This window comes from Halichoerus grypus, chromosome 10 (genome assembly GCF_964656455.1).
Source record: "Halichoerus grypus chromosome 10, mHalGry1.hap1.1, whole genome shotgun sequence".
Classification (NCBI taxonomy): domain Eukaryota; kingdom Metazoa; phylum Chordata; class Mammalia; order Carnivora; family Phocidae; genus Halichoerus; species Halichoerus grypus.
The window spans coordinates 120,912,066-120,934,520 of record NC_135721.1 but is presented as its reverse complement, the minus strand read 5'-3'; the positions used below and the strand labels follow the sequence as shown (position 1 = coordinate 120,934,520).

The window sequence follows — 22,455 nt, the reverse complement described above, 5'->3', positions numbered from 1 at the left end:
AACATGGTTCTTAATTTTATTTATTCTGTTTACAGATTCAGATGTTGACATTGTATATAATTTTGGTAATCGTTGCATCAGTAATTTTTCCCAAATACAGAGAATTTCTTAAAGTACTTAGCATATTTTAGTAAGGATGTTCATGCCTTCTAAAACAGAAACATTTCCTGAATCATCATCTTGACTTCAATGCAGCCCTTCCTTTTAATAAGTTTTTCTTGGGGGGAGGGGGGAGAATTTATTACCCAGCTTTCTTATTCCCTAGAGAATGGAAAATTCAGTAAAATAGAGAACACGGTAATGTTTTTGCAGGATTCACTTTCCATATTTATATTTCCAAGTAGAAAGCAATAGGATGATTTCATTATCCTCAAGTACAGGTAGGACCTGTGCTGGCAAATTAAAGCTTCCAGATCATCTTTGAGAATGAAAAAATAATGTGATGCTCTGGGCATGTGACTGGGGCAGAACACACCACCAGATGTTCCTATATACTCTCACCAGCGACCACGTGTAGGAGCAAGAACAAACAAAAGCACTGTACTCTTGAACCTGAAAAGACCAGCTCCCTTCCTCCTGCAGGATTTTACTTGACCCTCCAGTGCCCTCTACTGACCAAGCTTAACATCATGCTCTGTCAAGGAGAAGTGCTTCAAGAGCTCTGTCTCTGTCACAGAGCAGGTACTGAACGGTGCATTTGGAGTTGGGAGGCAATATATTGATAACTAGTACCGAAGCCAGATACAATTACTATATAATTCCAAGATAATTCCACTTTTATAAGGTACAGAAACAAGGAAACTATACTGTTAGAAGTCAGGCTAGTGGTTAACCTTGGTGAAAAGTAGTAGTGACCAGAAAAGAGCATGGGTGGGCCTTTCCTGGTACTGATAATGTTCTTTTCCTGGATGTGGATGCTGGTTATGTGGGTGTGTTCAGTTTGTGCACGGTAGTTTTTTTTTTTAAGTGCATATTCTACTTCAACAGAAGTTAAAATGTGGTATAGTTTGATTCTAAAAGTAAAAGCTTAAAAGGAAGATCCAGTCTAGAATAGGGGAAATACAAAATAATCCTGGGTATCTCACCCTTTTCTTATTTTTAAAAACTGGTTTGAGAGTTGTACATATTTTTTTTTTTTAAGATTTTATTTATTTATCTGAGATACTTATTTATCTGAGAGAGAGAGATCAGGGGAGGGGCAGAGGGAGAAGCAGACTCCCTGCTGAGCAGGGAGCCCCACTCGGGGCTTGATCCCAGGATTCTGGGATCATGACCTGAGCCGAAGGCAGACACAACCAACCAACTGAGCCACCCAGGAGCCCCAAGAGTTGTACATCTTAAAGTCGAAAAACAGGTGTCTAATCATTCAGCAAAAATATTCATTGCCAGACTACCTTTCTTTTCATTTGGGATCAAATTGTTAATAACTGAGGCCACCTCATAGAGCAGCTTCTACTTCCTTTTGTTGCCATTCTTCTTACCAAGTCTTTGAACAGCAGCTACCTATTTTTTTAATGGCATTTCAGATACAGTGTAAATAAAATATCACTGTTGTTCTCTGTAAGCATTATCTTTGCTTTTATCTTTGTCATGATATGCCCTTCTTCTTGTAGCCACTGACAAATCACCAGATCCCTTTTTTCCTGGCTGAGAGATTTGGAAGCCCACAATGGTAACTTCCGTGTAGGGGTTAATGACAATGGGAACCATAGATGGTTGGTTCAGGAATTGGTGGTGATAAGACAGACTCAGTGTATGGCTTTTAAAAGCTCTAAACAGAAGCAGCTTAGTACTGTGGTTTGTTCAGGAGTAGTAACTGGGTGCAGAATGGGAGGAATCCACAAGTTGGGAGTCAGACCTGGATCCAGGAGGTGGATATGGAATCTAGATAGGAGTCACATTCCCAGAAAGCAAAGGTTGCTAAGAAACTCTGGCAGTGGATAGAACTTAGGGTGAATTTTAAAGTGGAGCTAGCTGTTTAAAGCCCAATTGTTATTAAATCAAATTAAAGTGAATAATGGTAATAGAATTGGTATTACCAACTTTTCTGTACAGAGCTTGGTATCTCCACATTAATAGGATAGGAGGTTGTTTTCATGCTTTGAATGGCTGGTTATACTCTTACCTAGTGAGGCTTTGACCAGGGTAAGAGTCACCACAAACATGTAACACAGAAGGCTGAGAACCTAGAGTGATTCCCTTGCAAAAATTGTTACCTTATATTTCTTGATTTTAAGGCATTTGAGGGTAAAAGAATAAAATAGTGTGAATGGTGAAACTAGCCAGTGGGCCTTTCATTTATAAATTCAGTACATGTATTTACCCAACCTATATATAGGTATTTACTGTATCATAGGCCCTGTCCTAGGCGTTGGCAACTCAAAGGTGAATCTGATGCAGTCCCTAGGCCCTCTGGAGGATTATTATTTTGTATTCTTCTCTTTGAGGGTTGCCTTTATTATACTTGTCTGTGACATACAGCTTTGTCACCAATTCCTTTAGGAGTCTATTGAGCCTTTAAGATCTGATACTTGTATTTCATATCCAGGCAAATGAGTTTCCTGACTTTTATTTACTTCATTTTATTACTAGTCTGGGCTTATACTATGCCACTAATAAAGGGCTTCATTTGCAAATTTAGCATCTTAAAGAAAGGGTACCCATGAATCTCACTGTGCACATGTACTCCAGACTGGCAGTTTGGAAATTTTCTGTCCTCCAAACTGGTCATCTGTATGTAGAACAGTCTGAAATCACATCACTACAGCTGGTACTCAGTGCTGATGATGGAAGCGAGCATCAGAATGGTAATAAAATATGATGTAATATAAGCACGAGATGACGGGTATTATGAAGTTTGTATTTCAAAACGGTTGTCCTTTGATCTGAGGATTGATACTGTTTGCCAAGTAAACTAACAGGCTCTTCTCTGCCGTTTTCTTATTCATTCTGTCATGATTCTGACATCTCAGACCAGTCTTCCTAAAGCAGTGCCACTCTTTTACGTACAGGTAAGTAAGTACTTAGGTGTTCAAGGTGCTAGAAGTCAGTAGTTTTAACAGTGTGATGTTTGCTAATATGTTAATTTAAAATAGGTGACTACATCTATACCAATTTGTAGTTAGGTGAACCACACCTAATGTAGATGGTGTTAACAGATTTTAGTCTATTGGCTTAAATTTGCCTAAATTGACTATTCTGCTTATTGCCCGCAGTTTCTGCTCTTCGTGCCCTACTGCCAGATTCGGAGAACCAGGCAAGAGATTCCTGTTGCCAGCCACCCACCTCGCCATTCAGCCAGTGTTGTCCGTGCTTGCTTTTGCCAGAACTTTTTACATGTGTCAGTAACACAGCATCTTGCTTTCCATATCCCCCCGCAGAGTGGTTCTGCGTTTATCACAGCACTCTCTTCCTTTTTAGATTTTGGGGAAGGGTGAATTGAGGGTGGTAGAGGATTGGAGAACTGTTTCATCTTTTAAAAATTCATAAAATCCTTCTCAATTTGTATTAAATTCTTAGACCCTAAGGGAAGGGCAGGAGATGCCAGAGTTGAACAGCTTTTAGGGACTGAAGTTGCTGTGGACTCCCATCAGGGTGCAGCCTCCTCCTGGTTTTGCAGCCGGCGATTTCATGTAGGATGTGCAAGTTAGGTGTCAGGATTTTTACCTTAAAACTGGAACATAAGGAAGTTTATGTCAGATTCAGAATGCATTATTTGTCTTGTCTTTATATGACAGAAAAAAGCTCTTTGGAAATATCTTGGCACTTTATTTTACTTGAACACAGCAGAGTTGTAGAAGTACTGGGAAAGCCCATCTTTTTAGTGTTAGGAATTCCAAAAATGTAGGTGATAGATATTTACAGATTGTAGATTGGTTTGCACTTGGGCTGGCTCTTCTGTTTCCTGTAGAATAAAGAATGCTGAGCCTGGATGATCATAAATATGTGATTTTGTTTTATTATTTTTCCCAAAGTAAAAACTCTGCTGAGGATTGTCTGTATTATAATTCTGTTAACGTGTTTACTTTGTTTCCCTGCTGTCTTGGATAGCTACCAGATAGACTTTATGCCTTACTATAAATTATTCCAAAACAATTTTGTGTAACAATTCAGGATTCAGATGGAAGGCATTATGAAAACAGATAAAGAATTTAAACAGAATTACTTACAGTTATATATCCCTGAAGATTTTATCTATGTTTATCATAAGAATTACTTCATGAAATATTTTGTTCCCTTGTTTGTAACGTTATCTGAAGGGTCCATCCATCTTCTCTAAAAATGTGCTTAGCAGGTTTTTTTGACAGATAGTTTTATCAAGCTGTTTTAATTGCTTCCTCTTCACCCGTGGATGGATCAAAACCATCCTCTGCTGTAGCCTGCTTTTTTTTTTTTCTTTTGCCATACGGGCTTTCTTTTTTTCCTTTTCTAGACTGTTGTACTTTATCTATGGAATATCCATCTAACCTCTGCCCACTGTCTGAGTACCCCAAATAGAACATCTCCAAATCCCGACCTCTCACTGACGCTATTTTCATTTGCCTTTCATTTGCTCAAGGTAGCTCGATGTAGTGCTGAGAGCTGAGTTGGAACCCCGGAAATCCAATTCTTGTGCTTTGGAATAATTGTGAGCCTTTGGGCAATCACACTCCTCTGACCCTTAGTTTCCTTATCTTAAGATAAAAGGATTGCATTGCCTGAGCTTTAAGTTCCCTCCCTGTTCCTTCAAACTTAGCCTGTCCAAAATAGAACTCATCCGTTTCCTCTCCCAAAAGGTGGTTTTTGTCACTATCCTGCAAATGAAGAAACTGAGACCCAGGGAGATTGAATAAATTGCACAAATCATACAATCCTTGTGTTCAGAACTTAGATATCTTCACTCCTTGGTCTACGGGTATTACTGTCCCCCCACAAAAAGGCATTAAAGTGTGACAAGTCAAAAGATCTTATGTTACTTGGTGAGGCCTGTTGAGAGTGAATGTGGAGTATTATTTGTTAAGCCCTTTGTCTTCCCCCATAAGGTTATAGCTTGAATTTTCAGGGCTCTGAACCCTGAGCTCTACTGTCAGGAGATTGGTTTCTTCAATCTTGTGTTCACTGGTGGGATCATTCCTGATCTGGGTCAGTTGACATGATGGCGTATGGTCTAATGATAAAAAAGTACAGTCAGGTTTGACTTTGCAGTGTGATATTTGATATAGCTCTGGTAATGCCTGGCTTTCTTCTACTACTGACCTTAATAGTGATTCTTATTAAGTAAGTTGATTTTTATCACCAGATTAGGAATTAAAATGATTTTCTCTGATTGAGATAAGTCAGTGATTCGTAGAAAACAGCGCAGGTTTTAAAATGAGGTGCTTACTGGGGCACCTGGGTGCCTTAGTTGGTTAAGTGTCTGAGTCTTGGTTTCAGCTCAGGTCATGCTCATAGGATGGAGCCCTGTATCAGGCTACCCTGTCAGGGCGGAATCTGCTGGAGAGTCTCTCTCCCTCCCCCTCTGCACCTCCTCTCTTTCTCCCCACTGCCCCTGCCCCTCCATATGCATGGATTCTCTCTCTCTCTTTCTCAAATAAATAAAATCTTAAAAAAAAATTAAAAAAATTTATGAGGTACTTATTATCTGTAGGAAGAAAACTTACACAAAAAAAGATTTTCTTAGCACAATATACTTCATGTCTTAGCTGTGAATTAGATATTGATTTAATAAATAATGGTGATAATAAGTATATTGGGAAGCTAAGACTTCCATCTTCCATAACAAGAGGTTATCTGTTTTTGTAAGTAAAGTTTTATTGGAACACAGCCAGACCCATTCATTTGCATATTGTCTGTGGCTATTTTTGTGCTGCAATGGCAGAATTGAATTGTTGCAACAGAGATTATATGGCCTGCGGAGTGTAAAATATTTATTATCTGGCCTTTAAAAATATTTGCCACCTCGTATTCCATAGGACGAAGCCAATAGAATAATGTTTAAACTATATTTTTTAAAGATTTATTTATTTATTTATTTGAGAGAGAGAACATGAACAGGAGGGAGAGAATCTCAAGCAGACTGCGCTGAGCGCTGAGCCTGACGGGGCTCGATCTCATGACCCTGAGATCATGACCTGAGCTGAAATCAAGAGTCGGACGCTTAACCGACTGAGCCACCCAGGTGCTCCTAGAATAATGTTTAAAATTGGAAAAATCGGGGCGCTTGGGTGGCTCAGTCAGTTAAGCATCTGCTTTCAGCTCGGGTCATGATCCCAGGGTTCTGGGCTTGGGCCCCACATCAGCCTTCCTGCTCAGTGGGGAGCCTGCTTCTCTGTCTCCCGCTCCCCCTGCTTGTGCTCTCTCTCTCTCTGATAAATCTTTTAAAAATAAATAAATAAATAAATAAAATTGGAAAAAAATCTAATAGTGGTATCAGCATTTTTGCAGAAATATTATGGAAAGGAGTAGAAGGAATGGCTAAAGATCAAATGATTTCCTCTGGGAAGAGTGAATCAGGAATGGGGATGAGTGGAGTCAGGGGAATACTACTTTTTTTTTTTTTTTTTTAAAGATTTTACTTATTTATTTGAGAGAGAGTGAGTGAGTAAGAGAGAGAACACAAGCTGGGGGAGTGGCAGAGGGAGAGGGAGAATCAGGCTCCCCACTGAGCAGGGAGCCTGATGTGGGGCTTGATCCCAGGACCCTGGGATCATGACCTGAGCTGAAGGCAGATGCTTAACTGACTGAGCCACCCAGGCACCCAGATGTTTTATTTTCAAGTAATCTGTACACCCAAAGTGGGACTTGAACTTACAACCCTGAGATCAAGAGTCACATGCTCTACCGACTGAGCCAGCCAATTCTCCAGGAATACTACTTTTTTGTGTTAAGCTTTAGGTTATTGAATTCTTTTTTTAAAAAGATTTTATTTATTTATTTTAGAGGGAGAGAGTGCGCCTGCACAAATGGTGGAAGGGGAGAGAGAGAGAGAATCTCAAGCAGACCCCCATTCAGCGTGGAGCCCAGCACAAGGCTTGATCTAATAACCTTGAGATTGTGACTCACTCACTCATTCCACAGATAATCATTCAGAAGTCCAAATATCAAGCTTGATATGACAGAACAGAGTTCCTTCCCAGAGGATGCTTAGGCACTTAATAGCTGATGGCACCTGCAGACAGGGAAAACGGGAAGAGATGATATCATGGTGATATAGTTACTATAATTTAGTGCTTTTCACAAGATGTTTTCAGGGTTTAGGGAAGTTAGGTTAGACGTCCCCAAGAACATGACACCAGAGCGGAGTTTTGAAGGATGAGACTGGAGAGGAAGGGCAGTGGAAGGATTTTCCAGATGGAGATGGAGGCATAGCCTGAACAAAGAGCTGAGCGAATAGGGCTGGTTTCAGAACGTGCAAGCGTTCAGAATAGTTGGATGGACGCGGGAAGATAGTATCAGAGCAGGAGACGAGCACCAGGGGCCAGATTGCTCATGCAGGGCCCTTTGGTGTGAGGAATTTGTATTTCTTACTGAAGACACTACAGAGATACGATCTAATTTTCTTTACACTTTAGGAAAACATACTCTTGGTGCAATGAGGGATGGGATGAAGGTAGGAGGCATGAAGAATAAAGGCACTTAGGAGGTTATTTCAAGGTAAAAAAAAAAAAAAAAGAAGAAGCCGAAAGAGTGGGAATAAATTAAAGTGGACTGGGGAAGAACCAAGGGATTCAGGAATTTTGAAGGAGTTAGGGAAAAGGGAAGGAGTTAAGGATGACTGAATTCTGGGCTGGGAGGCAGATTGTAGGGACATTAGCTTCTGATGGGGGTGCATAGGAGCAGGTGTGTATGTGTGTGAAGGTAGTATGGAGTTTGATTTGGAAAGAGTTGCAAGTTTTTTGTGCAATCTGTGGAACACCTACTTGGAACTGGCCAGGATATGGTTGGCTGTGTCCATGTGGAAGTCAGGAGGAGGGCTTAGATTTGGGAATGTACAGTGGTCATGGTGTAGAGAGATGAAGTTTAGGAACTGAATAGAGACTCAGCAAGCCAGTTACTAGCTAGTAACAGTGTTGAACCCTGGGGACACTGACATTTAATAGGCCTTATAATAGGAGAAGCCTAGGGAGGAAGCTGAGCTTTGGAAGCCTACAGTCAGAGGGAAATCAGCAGAGCATGCCCTCCAAGAAACCAGTGAGATGAGAATTTTAAGAGGAGGAAGTGGTCCATGGTTTAAAATGCTGCAAGACAGAGTCTAAAAATGCCCATTGGATTTGGCTCCTAGGGAGTCATTGCTAAGAGCAGCTTAGGGAAGTCATATGGGAAGAGAAAATACAGGTGTGTGGGGGATTTGTTAGTATAGTTACTACTCTAGGATCGAGTTTATCCTGTCTCTTTGTCAAGGAGAGAACTGTAGAAAGAGAGGGTTAGTGATAAGGAGCAGAAATGATTTTTCCGTTCAGCAAACGTTTATTGAGCACCTGTTATAAGCCAGGTGCTTGCTGTTCCAGACTCGGAGTACAGCATGAACAAAACAAGGCTCACATTTGTGTGCATGTGTGCACTGTCTCACGGGTAATACATTTGTAATCAACTAGATGTAATGTCAGGTAGTAACTAACAAGTGCCAGAAAGAAAACTAAAGTAGGGTAGGAAGATAGAGAGTCAGGGGGTGGGGGCAGTGGTGTGTTTCCTATGGAGTGGTTAGGGAGGACGTCACTGACAAGGTGACATTTGAGGAGAGAGACCTGAATGAAATGAGGAAGGACTCACTGCGCAGGAATCCAGAGTCTGAGCTCAGGCTGAGAAGTGGGAGAGGTCGCACCTACTGAGGGAAGCGTTAGTTGTCCTCAAGAGCGAGTCACCTTGCTCTGACGCTGGAGGGAAGCTCATAAGGGCAGGCAACACCAGTGGCTGCTGTGTGGCTCGTGTTCACGTGTGACGGACACTAGAGATTCTCATCCCTTGTAATTCTCCTGAGTCCCTATGAGGTAAGGATTGTCACCATTTTACAGGTGACAAAATAAAACTGGAAGAGGTTTTACCTGGCTCATCATGAGTAGAGCCTGGATTTACACTGCTTTTTGGCACTTCACACTCTTGCTGTCGATTGCTCCAAGCCTAGTGACAGACAGACAAATGTGTGCAGTTTGTGGAGTGTGGCAGAGTTGTGACGTGAGAAATTGAGGGGTGTCTCACCAGTTGGACCCTCTTTGAGCTCCCTTGGTAAGGGGCGCTTGGACAGGGCTGTAAGGAAGGTGGCATTACCCAAGACCTGTCTGCCTTTTTCATAAACTCTTCCCAAGTGAGTCGTTGCCCATGTTCCGTTCCTTTCCCTTCTAAAATCCCCACCCTTTAATAGTGTGGGATTGCCTTACTTGCGCCTGCGGTTGTCAAAGTGGTTCTTAGGAACCAGTCTCAGGGCTGAGGGTGAGCATAATTAGATTGTAAAAATACATACTCACTGTGGAAACTTCGAGGTGTATCTGATTTTTAAACTTGCTTCCCATGTACTCTTTGTTCCAAAGGGCCTGATAAAGTTCAAGGGCTGGGAGCCTGTTACAGCAAAGGTCCTTGTTCTTCCTGCCATCAGATGTGTCTTGTGCTGTCCTTGTGAATGTAAGGACTGTGGTAGCAGTGTGCTGTATGTGCACTTGTCTGTGTGCGTCAAAACACATGTTCTTGAAGTGAAATAGACCCCTGGGACTGAGCAAGGATTGTTGGGATGGCAGAATTCTCAAGGTATAGTAAATATAAATAATTTGAATGAATGGTAGAATAGTGTGTACCTGATGTTTTATTATTATTTTTTTTCAACTGTCCCTAACATAGCACAGAGGAACTTGGAAATGGCACAGTCCCTCTTGCAGAGTTTTTGAACTGGAGAAAGATAATAATAAAACAAAGTAACTTTCAAAATGTTACTGCTGAAACCTGGCACCCATTTTTCTTTCTTTCTTTATTTTTTTAAGATTTTATTTATTTATTTTGACAGAGAGAGAGACACAGCGAGAGAGGGAACATAAGCAGGGGGAGTGGGAGAGGGAGAAGTAGGCTTCTCACTGAGCAGGGAGCCCGATGCGGGGCTCGATCCCAGGTTCCTGGGATCATGACCTGAGCTGAAGGCAGACGCTTAATGACTGAGCCACCCAGGCGCCCCCTGGCACCCATTTTTCTTAACAGAAGCATTGTTAGTTGGGTGAGTGTAAGAAGGAATGGGAATTTTTATATTTGCTTTTTACATTATTAGCAGCCTATCTTGTGAAGGTAATTAAATGCTACGTTCATGCATAAGCACTGAAACACAGTGAGGAAAGCAGGAGTCCCACCAGTTTTCTTATAATTCAGAAGTCATACGCATTCTTCCCCCCCCGCCCCCCCCCTTGACGAATTTCCTGGTTTGCACACACAGGTGTTTTGGAATATGTCTGTATTCTCTAATTAAGTTGTGGGACCCTGAAGTTACTTTGTTCTTTATTGAGCCTAAAGGCTCTAATCGCAGCTTTTGAGTGAGGCTGCACAACAACAGAAGCTGTAAGACCATGTCTGGTATTGTGCAGAAGTACATGCTTTGGGTTATATTTGTCCATCCATTCCTGCTACATAAAACTTAGCCTTGCAAAAAGATTACATAGTTTTAATTTTATATTTTTTAAATGTGTGCCGTAAAAGGGAGGTAAAAAAGTAGAGGTAACTTGAGGGAGTGCTTTGTAAATTATTAGATATTATTTGGAGAACTAAAAGTCAGTACATGCTTATTGAACACCTACTGATGTTGTTGATGGTGTCTGCCATTTTGTAGGGTGGCGACATGCTGGTGCGTGGCGATCCATCACGGGGCTGTAAGTGATTTCAAAGTAATAACGTGAGGTTTGTCAAAGCTCGCTTCTAGTGAACGGGAGCAATTATTATTTTTTTTTTGTAAAGATTTTATTTATTTACTTGACAAAGAGACAGCGAGAGAGGGAACACAAGCAGGGGGAGTGGGAGAGGGAGAAGCAGCCTTCCCTGCCGAGCAAGGAACCCGATGTGGGGCTCGATCCCAGGACCCTGGGACCATGACCTGAGCCGAAGGCAGATGCTTAACGACTGAGCCACCAGGCGCCCCGAGAGCAATTATTCTTACAGAGTAACATCATTCCCACTCAGATTTCACACCCACGTTCTCTCGTCTTTCAGAGGATGGGTTGGGGTCTCCTGTGCAGCATGAATGTCCGTCAAGGTGCAGGTCGTGGTATCTTGCCTGCGAACAAACTGGCGGTGGGGAGATTCGGTGTAGAGTCCTTCACCCCCTCTTTTTCTCCAAGCTTTCTCTTTGCTGGGTAATCCAATTCAACCCATACTTGGGTGAGCCCACCTCTTCCCTAGTCTTTCCAGCTTGTGCTCTTCTTGCCTCTCTGACGTGCTCAGGTCCTGTGATGACACAGGCCCTACAACTGGTGGGCCTGGGATCCTCGTGGCCCCCTCCATTGCCCGGGCTCCGCGGTGATAGGCATGTTCACACTGCCCACCTCCTCCTTGGGCTTCCTCCATGGCCCAGCTTTATTTCCTACTGGCTGATTTCTTGCGATGTATTCCTTAAAGTGGAATCGGCAGATAAAAGGACTCAACAGTTTATAGATCTAGTGGCACCTTGCCTGAGTGCTCTTCAGAAAGCTTGAAACAATTAGGGAAGTGCCATTAGCAATGATAAATTGGACCTGTTTTCCACACGTTCCTGGCAGTGTGGTGGCCCTGCTTATGTGCATGCTAGTTTGTCGTATTTAATCAGAAACTGTTCTTTGACGGCTCTACTGCATTATACTTATTCTTTAGATATTAAAAAATAATTTTTATTGGCATTGGTGGGGTTTTCTATATTTTTTTAAATGATTGATTTTCATTTTGTTGGGCAGAATTTTGAGTACTTGTGTCCAATTATTGATAATATTCCTTTTTTATTAGCTGGAATTTATTTTTCCATCTTCTTTCTTCATTTCAGAATGTGTGGCCATTTGTGATGGCTGAGAATGTTGGTTTTCTAGGGTCTGATAATTTGAAGTTGACAGATAAGGGAGATAAACTTGTACTAACATAATTTACCTAGAACTGATATTTATCATATTAGGGGTAAAATTCTTTTAACTGCCCTGATTAAGAGCGCTTACCATTTCTCTGGAATTCATGGTTTTCTTGAAGTGAATACTTGTTCCATCAAATGCTGATCCTCACAACAATTCTTAGAATCATTTCCAAAGACAGTCTCTTCAGTAAATGGTGCTGGGAAAATAGGACAGCTGTATACAGAAGAATAAAACTCGACCATTCTCTAACACCCTACACAAAGATAAACTCAAAATGGATGAAAGACCTCAATGTGAGACAGGAATCCATCAAAATCCTAGAGGAGAACATAGGCAGTAACCTCTTCGACATCGGCCACAGCAGCTTCTTTCAAGATACATCTCCAAAGGCAAGTGAAACAAAAGCAGAAATGAACTTTTGGGACTTCATCAAGATAAAAAGTTTCTGCACAGCAAAGGAAACAGTCAGCAAAACAAAGAGGCAACCCACAGAATGGAAGAAGATATTTGCAAATGACACAACAGACAAAGGGCTGGTATCCAAGATCTATAAAGAACTTCTCAAACTCAACACCCAAAAAACAAATAATCAAGTCAGAAAATGGGCAGAAGACACAAACAGACATTTCTCCAAAGAAGACATACAAATGGCTAACAGACACATGAAAGAATGCTCATCATCATTAGCCATCAGGGAAAATCAAATCAAAACCATATTGAAATACCACCTTACACCAGTTAGAATGGCAAAAATGGACAAGGCAAGAAACAAATGTTGGAGAGGTTGTGGAGAAAGCGTAACTTACACTGTTAGCGGGAATGCAAGTTGGTACAACCATTTTGGGAAAACAGTGTGGAGGTTCCTCAAAAAATTAAAAATAGAGCTACCCTATGACCCAGCAATTGCACTACTCGGTATTTACCCCAAAGATACAGATGTAGTGAAAAGAAGGGCCATATGCACCCCAATGTTCATAGCAGCAATGTCTGCAATAGCCAAACTGTGGAAAGAGCCGAGATGCCCTTCAACAGATGAATGGATAAAGAAGATGTGGTCCATATATACAATGGGATATTACTCAGCCATCAGAAAGGATGAATACCCAACTTTTACATCAACATGGATGGGACTGGAGGAGATTATACTAAGTGAAATAAGTCAAGCAGAGAAAGCCAATTATCACATGGTTTCACTTATTTGTGGAACATAGGAACAGCATGGAGGACATTAGGAGAAGGAAGGGAAAAATGAAGGGGGGGAAATCGGAGGGAGAGACGAACCATGAAAGACTGTGGACTCTGAGAAACAAACTGAAGGTTTTAGAGGGGAGGGGGGTGGGGGAATGGGTTAGCCCGGTGATGGGTATCAAGGAGGGCACGTACTGCATGGAGCACTGGGTGTTATACGAAAACAATGAATCATGGATCACTACATCAAAAACTAATGATGTACTGTATGGTGACTAACATAACATAGCATAACAAAACAAAAATAAAATAAGAATCATCATTTCCTAACTTTCCTTTTTCCTGATTTGGCCGATTCTTCTCTGCCCTCTTCCTTTTCTCCCTGACTCTGCCCACTTTGCAGCTTGTTAGCTCCTTGGATGCTATTTTGTTTGTGAACAGCAATATCCTCGTAGCATTTAATGGTTCTTCTTACAGGAAATCCCTTTGACTCTTGGAGGAAAAAACCTAAGTGGACAGACATTAAACTGATAAACTGTAATTGTGGCCCCCAGAATGCTTGGAATCACAAATCTTTCATTTTTCTCAGTTTGCGTCAAACATCATGAACTCACTTAAAAAACAATCCATTACACTTGAATCTTAAAGTTCTGCTTACTGCCTACACATCATGTTCATTGGGATATAAGAAAAAACTATGAACATAAGGATAATTATGTGCCTCCGGGATGGTTTCCTGAGGGAGTGGTGTTCTGTAGCTCTGTGGGATGTCCAGGAAATCAGAGTACACAATAAACACGAGGCGGTGTCTACATCGGGCTAGAACTGGAAGCTGAAATTCTGGGATCCCTCCCTCGTTTTTATATGAGGAAGGTGAGAGCTTTATTTATTTATTTTTTTTTTAAGATTTTATTTATTTATTTGACAGAGAGATAGAGAGCACAAGTAGGCAGAGTGGCAGGCAGAGGGAGAGGGAGAAGCAGGCTCTCCTCTGAGCAGGGAGCCGGATGTGGGGCTCGATCCCAGGACCCCAGGATCATGACCTGAGCCGAAGGCAGACGCTTAACCGGCTGAGCCACCCAGGTGCCCCGTGGTGAGAGCTTTAGACCTGAGGTAGTACTAGTTAGTGATTCAGGTAGCCCCACATTCCAGATTTCTTAGACTAGGGTTCTTCCTGGTTCCTGGGATGCCCCAAACCACTTCTGGACCTCTAGAGCCAGGCTTTTATTGCTGTGGTGCTCAAAAGTCATTTACGAGAGAAAGTTCAGTGTCATCATGGGTGTTATGATTGGGGTGGAGATGGGGGCTTAAATCTGGGTACAGTAAAATCAGTCATTCCAAATATTGGAATAGAACTTATTTTGTCAAATAACATATGCACATGGTTTAAAACATCAAATAATATAAGGGGGCATGTGATGAAATGCAGGACTGACCTGTCCTATCTCACACCAGCTTCCCTCTCTGGCCTTCAAGAGAACTACTTTTAACTTTCTGAGCTCTCTCTCTTTTTTTTTTTTTTTTATATTTCTATTTCTTGATTTATCAGTTGTGACATGATTTATTGACTTCCTTCCAGAAGAAATGAAGACTTATTTTTACCCCCTCTCTTCCACTCCTCTTAATATAGGCACATCATTATTTTAGGTTCCTCTTTTAGTTTACTTTGTAATTTAAGACGCCAGCATCTTTTATAACTTATTTTATCTACAAAGATAGTGTCTTTTTGACTCCACCCATCTGAAGCAATAAATTAGGGTTCAGGATAGGGTTAGGTAGGGTTAAGACCATACTCTGGGAAGGATGCCTGGGTGGCTCAGTTGGTTAAGCGTTTGCCTTTGGCTCAGGTCATGATCTCAGGGTCCTGGGATCGAGTCCCGCATCAGGCTCCTTGCTCAGCGGGGAGCCTGCTTCTCCATCTGCCTGCCACTTCCCCTACTTGTGTTCTCTCTCTCTCTCTCTGTCAAATAAATAAATAAAATCTTAAAAAAAAAAAAAGACCATACTCTGGGGGCTGGCTGTTGACTGTTGTTACATGATTGTAAATGTTCTGTAGAAGCAACCTCTATTCTGTGTTTTCCTCATGTGTCACAGTTAATCCTGAGGTGACCTTCAATGTTTTATTTTGGATTTTACCATAATCTTTGCCCCCCCCCCCTTTTTTTATGTTTTACAGGTATAAGTATCTTCCTTCAATAGATGATAATGAAAATACAAAAGAAAGAGAAGCAGGTAAGTGACCACATATCTAAGCGACTGCGCCTGGCAGACACTCCCTGCTGCTCCTTCACCACGAACAGTTGCTGGCACTTAGGGCGTGTCTCTCAGCCTCTGTCATTGCCCTGCTGCTGCTTTTCCCCGTTCTCCACACGGTCACTGACAGCTCTGTTCTGAATGACCTAACTTGTACTTATGATCAGCTCAGCTCCATATAGGAATAAGTGTAATGAAACTGTAAGTCAAAATATTACTCCAAATTAGCTGTGTGGAAGGGAAATCTTTCTTCCCCTGGAACAGCTTTCCAAGATGTGGTCAACTCTTTATAGTTTATGTATTTATCATTTTGGATGTTTGGTTAATTTAAAAGCATTCTCATTTAGGAAATTCATACTCATAATGACCTGGGGAAGTTTCCTCCTAGACAAAATAGTGAACTAATTGGAAGGATGTGAACACCAACTATTTGGCATTTGATTTCTTGAAGGGGAGGAGAATTGATAAAAACATTTGGCCTGCGTGACCCATCCTGCCAGAATCTTTTCCTTGGTTGATACTTCTGTGTTCCAGGTGGCTCCATATTCCAAGGAACCCAGAGACCCCGACCAGTGTGGCTCAGGGAGGAGAGAAGGGGGACCTGCTTCTGTCTCTCGGAAACAGGCTATCTCTGATGGGCTGGTTTTCCTTTTACAGAATTGAATGAGTCCGGAAACTGGGGATATCTGAGCCACTGCCCTTCACTGAGACCCTATGCAAAGAGGTTGGGTGGGATCAGCCACTTTGCTCTCTGCTTCTAGGGAGCAGCGCCTAGTCAGATACAGGGTGACCTAGGGATATGGTTACAAGGATTATTCTCTGTTCTGTCCTACTGGATAGGTCCTTGTGAAACCAAAACAGATTGTTTTGGGAAATAATTGACTCATCTGCTGCCAATTCTTAACAGGAAGAGCCATGACTAAACACTCTCCCCACACTGATTTCTTTCTATCCTGGCTCTCTAGCATCATCAGCTGGTAGACAAACACTACAGCGAATGCAGTTCCATCTGCCAGGAATTTATCCTGTGGAGATATTCAGACAAGTGTCAACTGGGTGAACAAAGGTTTTCACTGCTGCTTTGTTTATAGCAGCAAATATGGAAAGGAACCTATGTGTCCATCAAAAAGGGACTGTTTATATCATAGCATATCCACCTAGTGGAATATTAAAATCTCTGTTAAAAAGAGCACATTACTGAAGAGAACCACAAGCCTTCAAAACTATCATCATTTATGATACATGGGCAGGTTTATATTTCTTAAAACATTCTGCATATTTAATGTTTTAAACATTCTTTAAGGTAAACTTTTATTTTAGTAAAAACACTTTTTTTTTTTTTTTAAGTAATCTCTACACCCAACGTGGGGCTTGAACTCACAACTCCTAGATCAAGAGTCTCATGCTTGACCAACTAAGCCAGCCAGGTGCCCCTCTCACGAAGAAAACTCTTTACCAGAGTTACACCACCGTGAATTTACATTTCTTTCTCCTGAGATTTTACTGGTTCATATTAAGACCTTAGTCTGTCAGGCAGCTATCGCACAGCCTCAGTTGGATGAGTTTTCGTTCAGACTGTAATATTGACCAGCAGGGTGGGGTTTCTCCTTAAAAGTTAGTATTAGCTATGGTAGGGGAGCAAGTTAATTAAGTGGAGTCACTCTCAGGAGGAGTTGATCCTGCTTCTCTTCCAGGTACAGGTCATAGACCATACTGATGACTGAACTGCAGGACATGAAAATAGAAACTTACATTCATGCCAAAGCAATCCGTAGGTACCAGGATTGAGCGTGTGTGTAGAGTTCATTGCCTGACAGAGATTTTGGTAGAATAGGATTGAAACTACCACATCACTGTGTAACTTTGGACAAGTTCAGCCTGTTTTTCTATCACTTGGATGGGAACAATCATACATTTTTCACGAGGTACTGCATTAAATGGGGTAGCTCATCGAGTACTTGGCATTCAGTGTGTCAGTGGCACAGAAATCATCCAGTAGAATGAGAAAATTAACCACCAGACTTTGTCCTTCCCCTTACCGTGTTTCTAAGGTGTTAGAAGTAACAGCAAATAAAATGCCCACTCTTTAAAAACCCTCATTCCTATGAATTCATTTTTCCTCTTCTCTGGAGGAGGAAAACATGTAAAATGTGTTCTGATATTGAAAAATCCTCATTTCCTTGTCTAAAATTTTATCAAGGTAAATTAAACTGAGATGAAAGATTTTACAAGTTAATCAGAACTTAGTAATAAATAATCGTACTTCTTATTAACTAGAAAGGGCATACCAGGAGTAGTTGCCGAGGACAAAGGATTTAGAGATTGACTGTGTTGCCTAAAGAAGTGTTGCAAGAAAAATAGACTTTAATAAAACATTTAAAAATGAGTCACTCGGGCGCTTTTATCTATATAAAAAAATAAACTTATTCTACTAAGAAATATATACATTGCAATCCCTAAGAAGACTAAGCAGTATTAGGCAGAAAAATATTTTGCTAGAGAAATAAAATGTGAGCTCTCGTCACTGAAAACCGTTGTAGCACTACTGACGCGTAGTACAGCTAGAACTACTTTTTCGCAAGGTGAAGGGTGTAGTTCATGTTAGTGGTAACAAACCTATGGTAAGGAAGTACTGATTTTTATTCATCCCAGCTCCTTGCATGATACTGAGAGAAGTACAAAATATGGTTAATATTATTTGATATATGATCCGGATAAGAGGGTTTTTGGTGCACATATCCAATGTAGAGGAGAGTTCATGAGCACGAGTACAACAGGAGTAGGTAATACCGTGAGGAGGATTAAAACCAGGAGCCGTGACCAGGAGGTTAACCCAGACTTGCAGTAATTAGGAGAGAACCTTCTCTCCAAACCCCATGACCAAAAGTCAGATCAGTAGAGGCCCTCATTCTGAGACTTCTAGAAAATGAAAAGGTGCGGCGGGAAGCGTTTTCTTCAGATATATGGTGGGAATCTCAAAGACCTTCGGATTATTAGACCCTGTTTCCTTTTCTAGAGTGAATATGGATATAATTTATTTACTAAAAAAATATTTGTTGAGTTTTCCCAGCTATTTTCCAGTTATTCATCAAAAAATATTTGAGGGTCTGCTTGGGGCCAGCTACAAAATTGACTAAAAGTTAGGTTTTCTTTTCTTAAGAAAGTTTAGTCTGGTTGCAAACAGGCGGTTACAGTAGAGGGTGGCATAGGCCTCGAAAGAGTCAGGGTTCTGCACTGAGGGTGGAGGAGTGATGCTTTGGAACTGGAGAGTATGGAGGTTTGGGGCATGTCAGCCCCACCAAAGAATCTGAGAATGTTTTGTTTATTTTATTTATTTATTTATTTGACAGAGAGGGAGAGAGAGAGCGAGCACAAGCAGGGGGAAAGACAGGCAGAGGGAGAGGGCGAGGGAGAAGCAGGATCCCTGCTGAGCAGAGAGCCTGACGCATTACTCCATCCCAGGACCCTGAGATCATGACCCGAGCTGAAGGCAGAGGCTTAACTGACTGAGCCACCCAGGCGCCCCCTGAGAGTGTTTTAAAGAGATGCTGTCTTTTGGGTAGAGCCAGGTTTAGTTAGGTTGTTTCTGAGGATCCAGGAGGAAAGCTTGGGAGGGAAAAGAGTATAGTATATGGTTGGGTTTGGGAAGGTGAAGTATATGATAGTAAAGGAGAGTGGAAAGGCCTGGAGTGTGGAGTGCTAAATTTTGAGTGGTGACCAAAGATAAACTAAGATAAGAAGCATGGTGGATTGGGGTGCCTGGGTGGCTCAGTTGGGTAAGCATCTAATTCTTGATTTTGGCTCAGGCCATGGTCTCCAGGTCGTGAGATCGAGCCCCGAACTGGGCTCTGCGCTCAGTGCAGAGTCTGCTTGAGATTCTCTCTCCCTTTTCTTCTGACCCTCCCCCCCAACCCCCGCTCGCACTCTCTCTCTAAATAAATAAAATCTTAAAAAAAAAAAAAATGAAGCATGGTGGATTTAGCTGGCCATCAGATTGCCAAATGAATTGGTTCCAGCTGTGCTCCACTGGGGGAAGGTGAGAACTCCCATCCCTAAGGTGGTGTGTACCACCAATATAGATCACCAAATAATGACCCACAATTCAGAATAGTGAAAGAAGAATAGCAAAGTTGATCATATGAATGAATAAAGTAATTCATTTTTTAGACTTTTCAGCGTCACACTGCAGAGGGTCTTAAGAGTTAATACCAGTCAGACCTTCCATTTGGCAGTCATTGGAAGGCCTTTTCAACATGCCTAAAGAGGGAGTGTTAGTAAATTGCTTAGTAGAACCAAGATTTTAAACAGCCTCACCCTGGAGTCATGTTTCAAAAGGACTTAAAGTGGACCTTACCCAAATTCTCCCTCCTCCAAAGAAAGAAAAGAAATCTGAGCATTGAATGCTTTTCTCTATCTTTTGACATACCCTGACAGATTTTTTTGTTGTCCTAATTCATTCTGTGTTCTGAAACATACTTGAGAAACTTGAGCACAATGATGAGGATGGTAAAAGGACGCTGACTCATTTTATGTGAAGTATGATGGATGAAACTAGGACTATGTAAGAAGGGAAGGTTTAAAAGCATCCTGTGAAGAAAAGAAATTAAATGTATCTGTTGCTGGACCTGTGGATGTGAATGGTCACATGGGGAGCATTACTGGAGGGCAGGCAAGGTACTTATAAAGTATTGTTTTCTCTCTCCCTTCTTACTCTTCCCTGTCTGCATCTAAATTTAATAATCTCCCTGCCCCTGGTTTTTGTTACTGCCTGGAATTAACAAGGTTTAGATTGACTTTGCAGATGTGGAGAAGTTAAATCTCTGAGACTCTTGAAATATCGTAAGAGAAAAGTGCCCCCCACTCCCTGGTTTTAAATGCAAAAATGTGATAATAGAGGTGGGGACTAAGAATGACAGATTCTAGGACTTTGGCAAGAAGGAGTTTGAAGTTTGCAAATCTGTCCACCACTCTTCAGTCTTAATTTACCAGGTTCTAAGCAGCATTTGATGCCTGTAATCATTCTGTCTTGAAGTGCTCTCATCTTCTGGCTTCTGTGATACCACACTTCCCTACTTTTTTCCCCACTCCATCACTGACCTGAGTGCTCTTTCTCACCCTCTTCTGTAGGTTCTTCCTCTGGGGACCCTTAATATTAGTGCTTGTCAGGTTTTGGTCCAGTTCTTCCCTCTTTGTCCATTCTTCCTGGGCAGTCTGGTTCATTCTTGTAGAAATGTCTTTTGGTGGGGGTGCCTGGGTGGTTCAGACAGTTAAGTGTCTGCCTTTGGCTCAGGTCATGATCCCAGGGTCCTGGGATTGAGCCCCCGCATCAGGCTCGCTGCTAGGCAGGGAGTCTGCTTCTCCCTCTCCCTCTGTCCCTGCTCATGCTCTCTCTGTCTGCCTCCCTCTATCTCTCATAAATAAATAAATAAACAAACAAGCAAACAAATAAATAAAATTTTTTTTAAAAAGGGGAAAGAAATGTCTTTTGGAAAGTACACCCGAGAGCCTCTTGGACACCTCTACCTGCATTATCCTTAGATGCCTTGAAACTGACCTCTCCTCCTCCTGGTGCTAACCGCCTGTGACTACATGAGGAGCCACATCAGGGTCAGAATGCTTGCTCTGTCATCCAGAGCACAGGACTCCTGGGTAAAGAGGGATTGAATGTTCTCAATGGAGGAGGGAACACTGAAGGGACACACACACAGTTGGCCATTGTTCCTGGGTCTTGCTCACCCAGCACAGCTTGCTTACCAAATGACTGAGCCCAGTACAATGGCAGTAAGGAAGGCGAGGAAATGTGGGTTTTCACCTTTAGTCTATCCCATGGTCAGATAACTGTAGGAAATATTCTTTTCAGAAGAAAGTGAAGGTGAAAGAATAAGACAATCCTAATTTTAATTGGAAAATAACTTTTACCATCTGAAAATGTCTGCTTCAGGGGCACCTGAGTGGCTCAGTCGTTAAGCACCTGCCTTCGGCTCAGGTCATGATCCCAGGGTCCTGGGATCGAGCCCCACATCGGGCTCCCTGCTCAGCGGGAAGCCTGCTTCTCCCTCTCCCACTCCCCCTGCTTGTGTTCCTGCTCTCGCTGTGTCTCTCTGTCAAATAAAGTCTTAAAAAAAAAGAAAACTTCTGCTTCACCTGAAAATGTCTGCAAATAGACATTTTCATTTATAGTTCATATTATTCATATTATTTCATTAATAGTAGCGGATCTTTCATTTTTATCATTTGGACTTTAAAAAAAGTCAGAAGGTCTCAAATTTAGATAAGCTATTCTACTCATTTTTATGTTGAGCTAATTTCTTGACATTAAGTAAGTCTAAACATAGAACATTTTCATCTTCCTGATGGAGAAAATGGAAGACTGTGAGGCAGACAGCAGGAGGAGCTGGGCCTTGCTCACCACTGGGTCAAAGATGCACTGCTGAAGCGCTTTGAGATGGAGGGCGTGCGGGGGGGCCTTTCCGACCTGAGGGCAACAAGCACTCTCTTTGCCCAGCACTCAGTCAGATGTGATCACAGTGGTGGTGCCTCTCATATTCTGCCTTTGATTCCTGAATCATGGTAATTTGGAGGAGTATGAATTGTCTGGCAAAAAAGCTTTTCCGGTTCATTATTAAAGTCTTTAAGATTTTTCTATTACATATATGTGAAAATGTTTTTATTACAAGTATTGCAAAAGTAATATCCTTGATACTGAAAATGTAGATGTCAATGTAGAAAAACAACCAAATTTGCACAGCCTCAGATGATGACTGCTAAATTCTTGTCGATTTTCTTCCATTCTTTCTTCTATACACAGGAATTTGTTATTTATGTTTACGTGTACACTTTTATAGACTTTTTTCTGTTTTTCAAGTTGAAAATACTCATTTCATTCAATAACCGTATGATTTGAGTTTTACCATAAGCCACAAAGATTGGGGAATACCTCAGTCACTGCCTTGTGAAGCTTACATTCTGGTCGTGG

At 41.7% G+C, this 22,455-nt stretch overlaps 1 protein-coding gene across 5 annotated transcripts in view; it reads left to right on the top strand.

Moving 5' to 3' along the window:
* The window catches only part of CHD6 (chromodomain helicase DNA binding protein 6), a 192,788-nt gene that overhangs the window by 35,526 nt on the left and 134,807 nt on the right, over positions 1-22,455 (top strand). For 4 of the 5 annotated variants that reach the window (XM_078057211.1, XM_078057210.1, XM_036121363.2 and 1 more), the window contains exon 2: positions 15,403-15,458. The exons of the other annotated variant lie outside the window; for it this stretch is intronic. In XM_078057211.1, coding sequence (XP_077913337.1) covers positions 15,426-15,458 — 33 coding nt within the window. In that variant the 5' untranslated portion in view covers positions 15,403-15,425. The remainder of the gene's footprint in view (positions 1-15,402; positions 15,459-22,455) is intronic. 5 annotated transcript variants of the gene reach the window in all.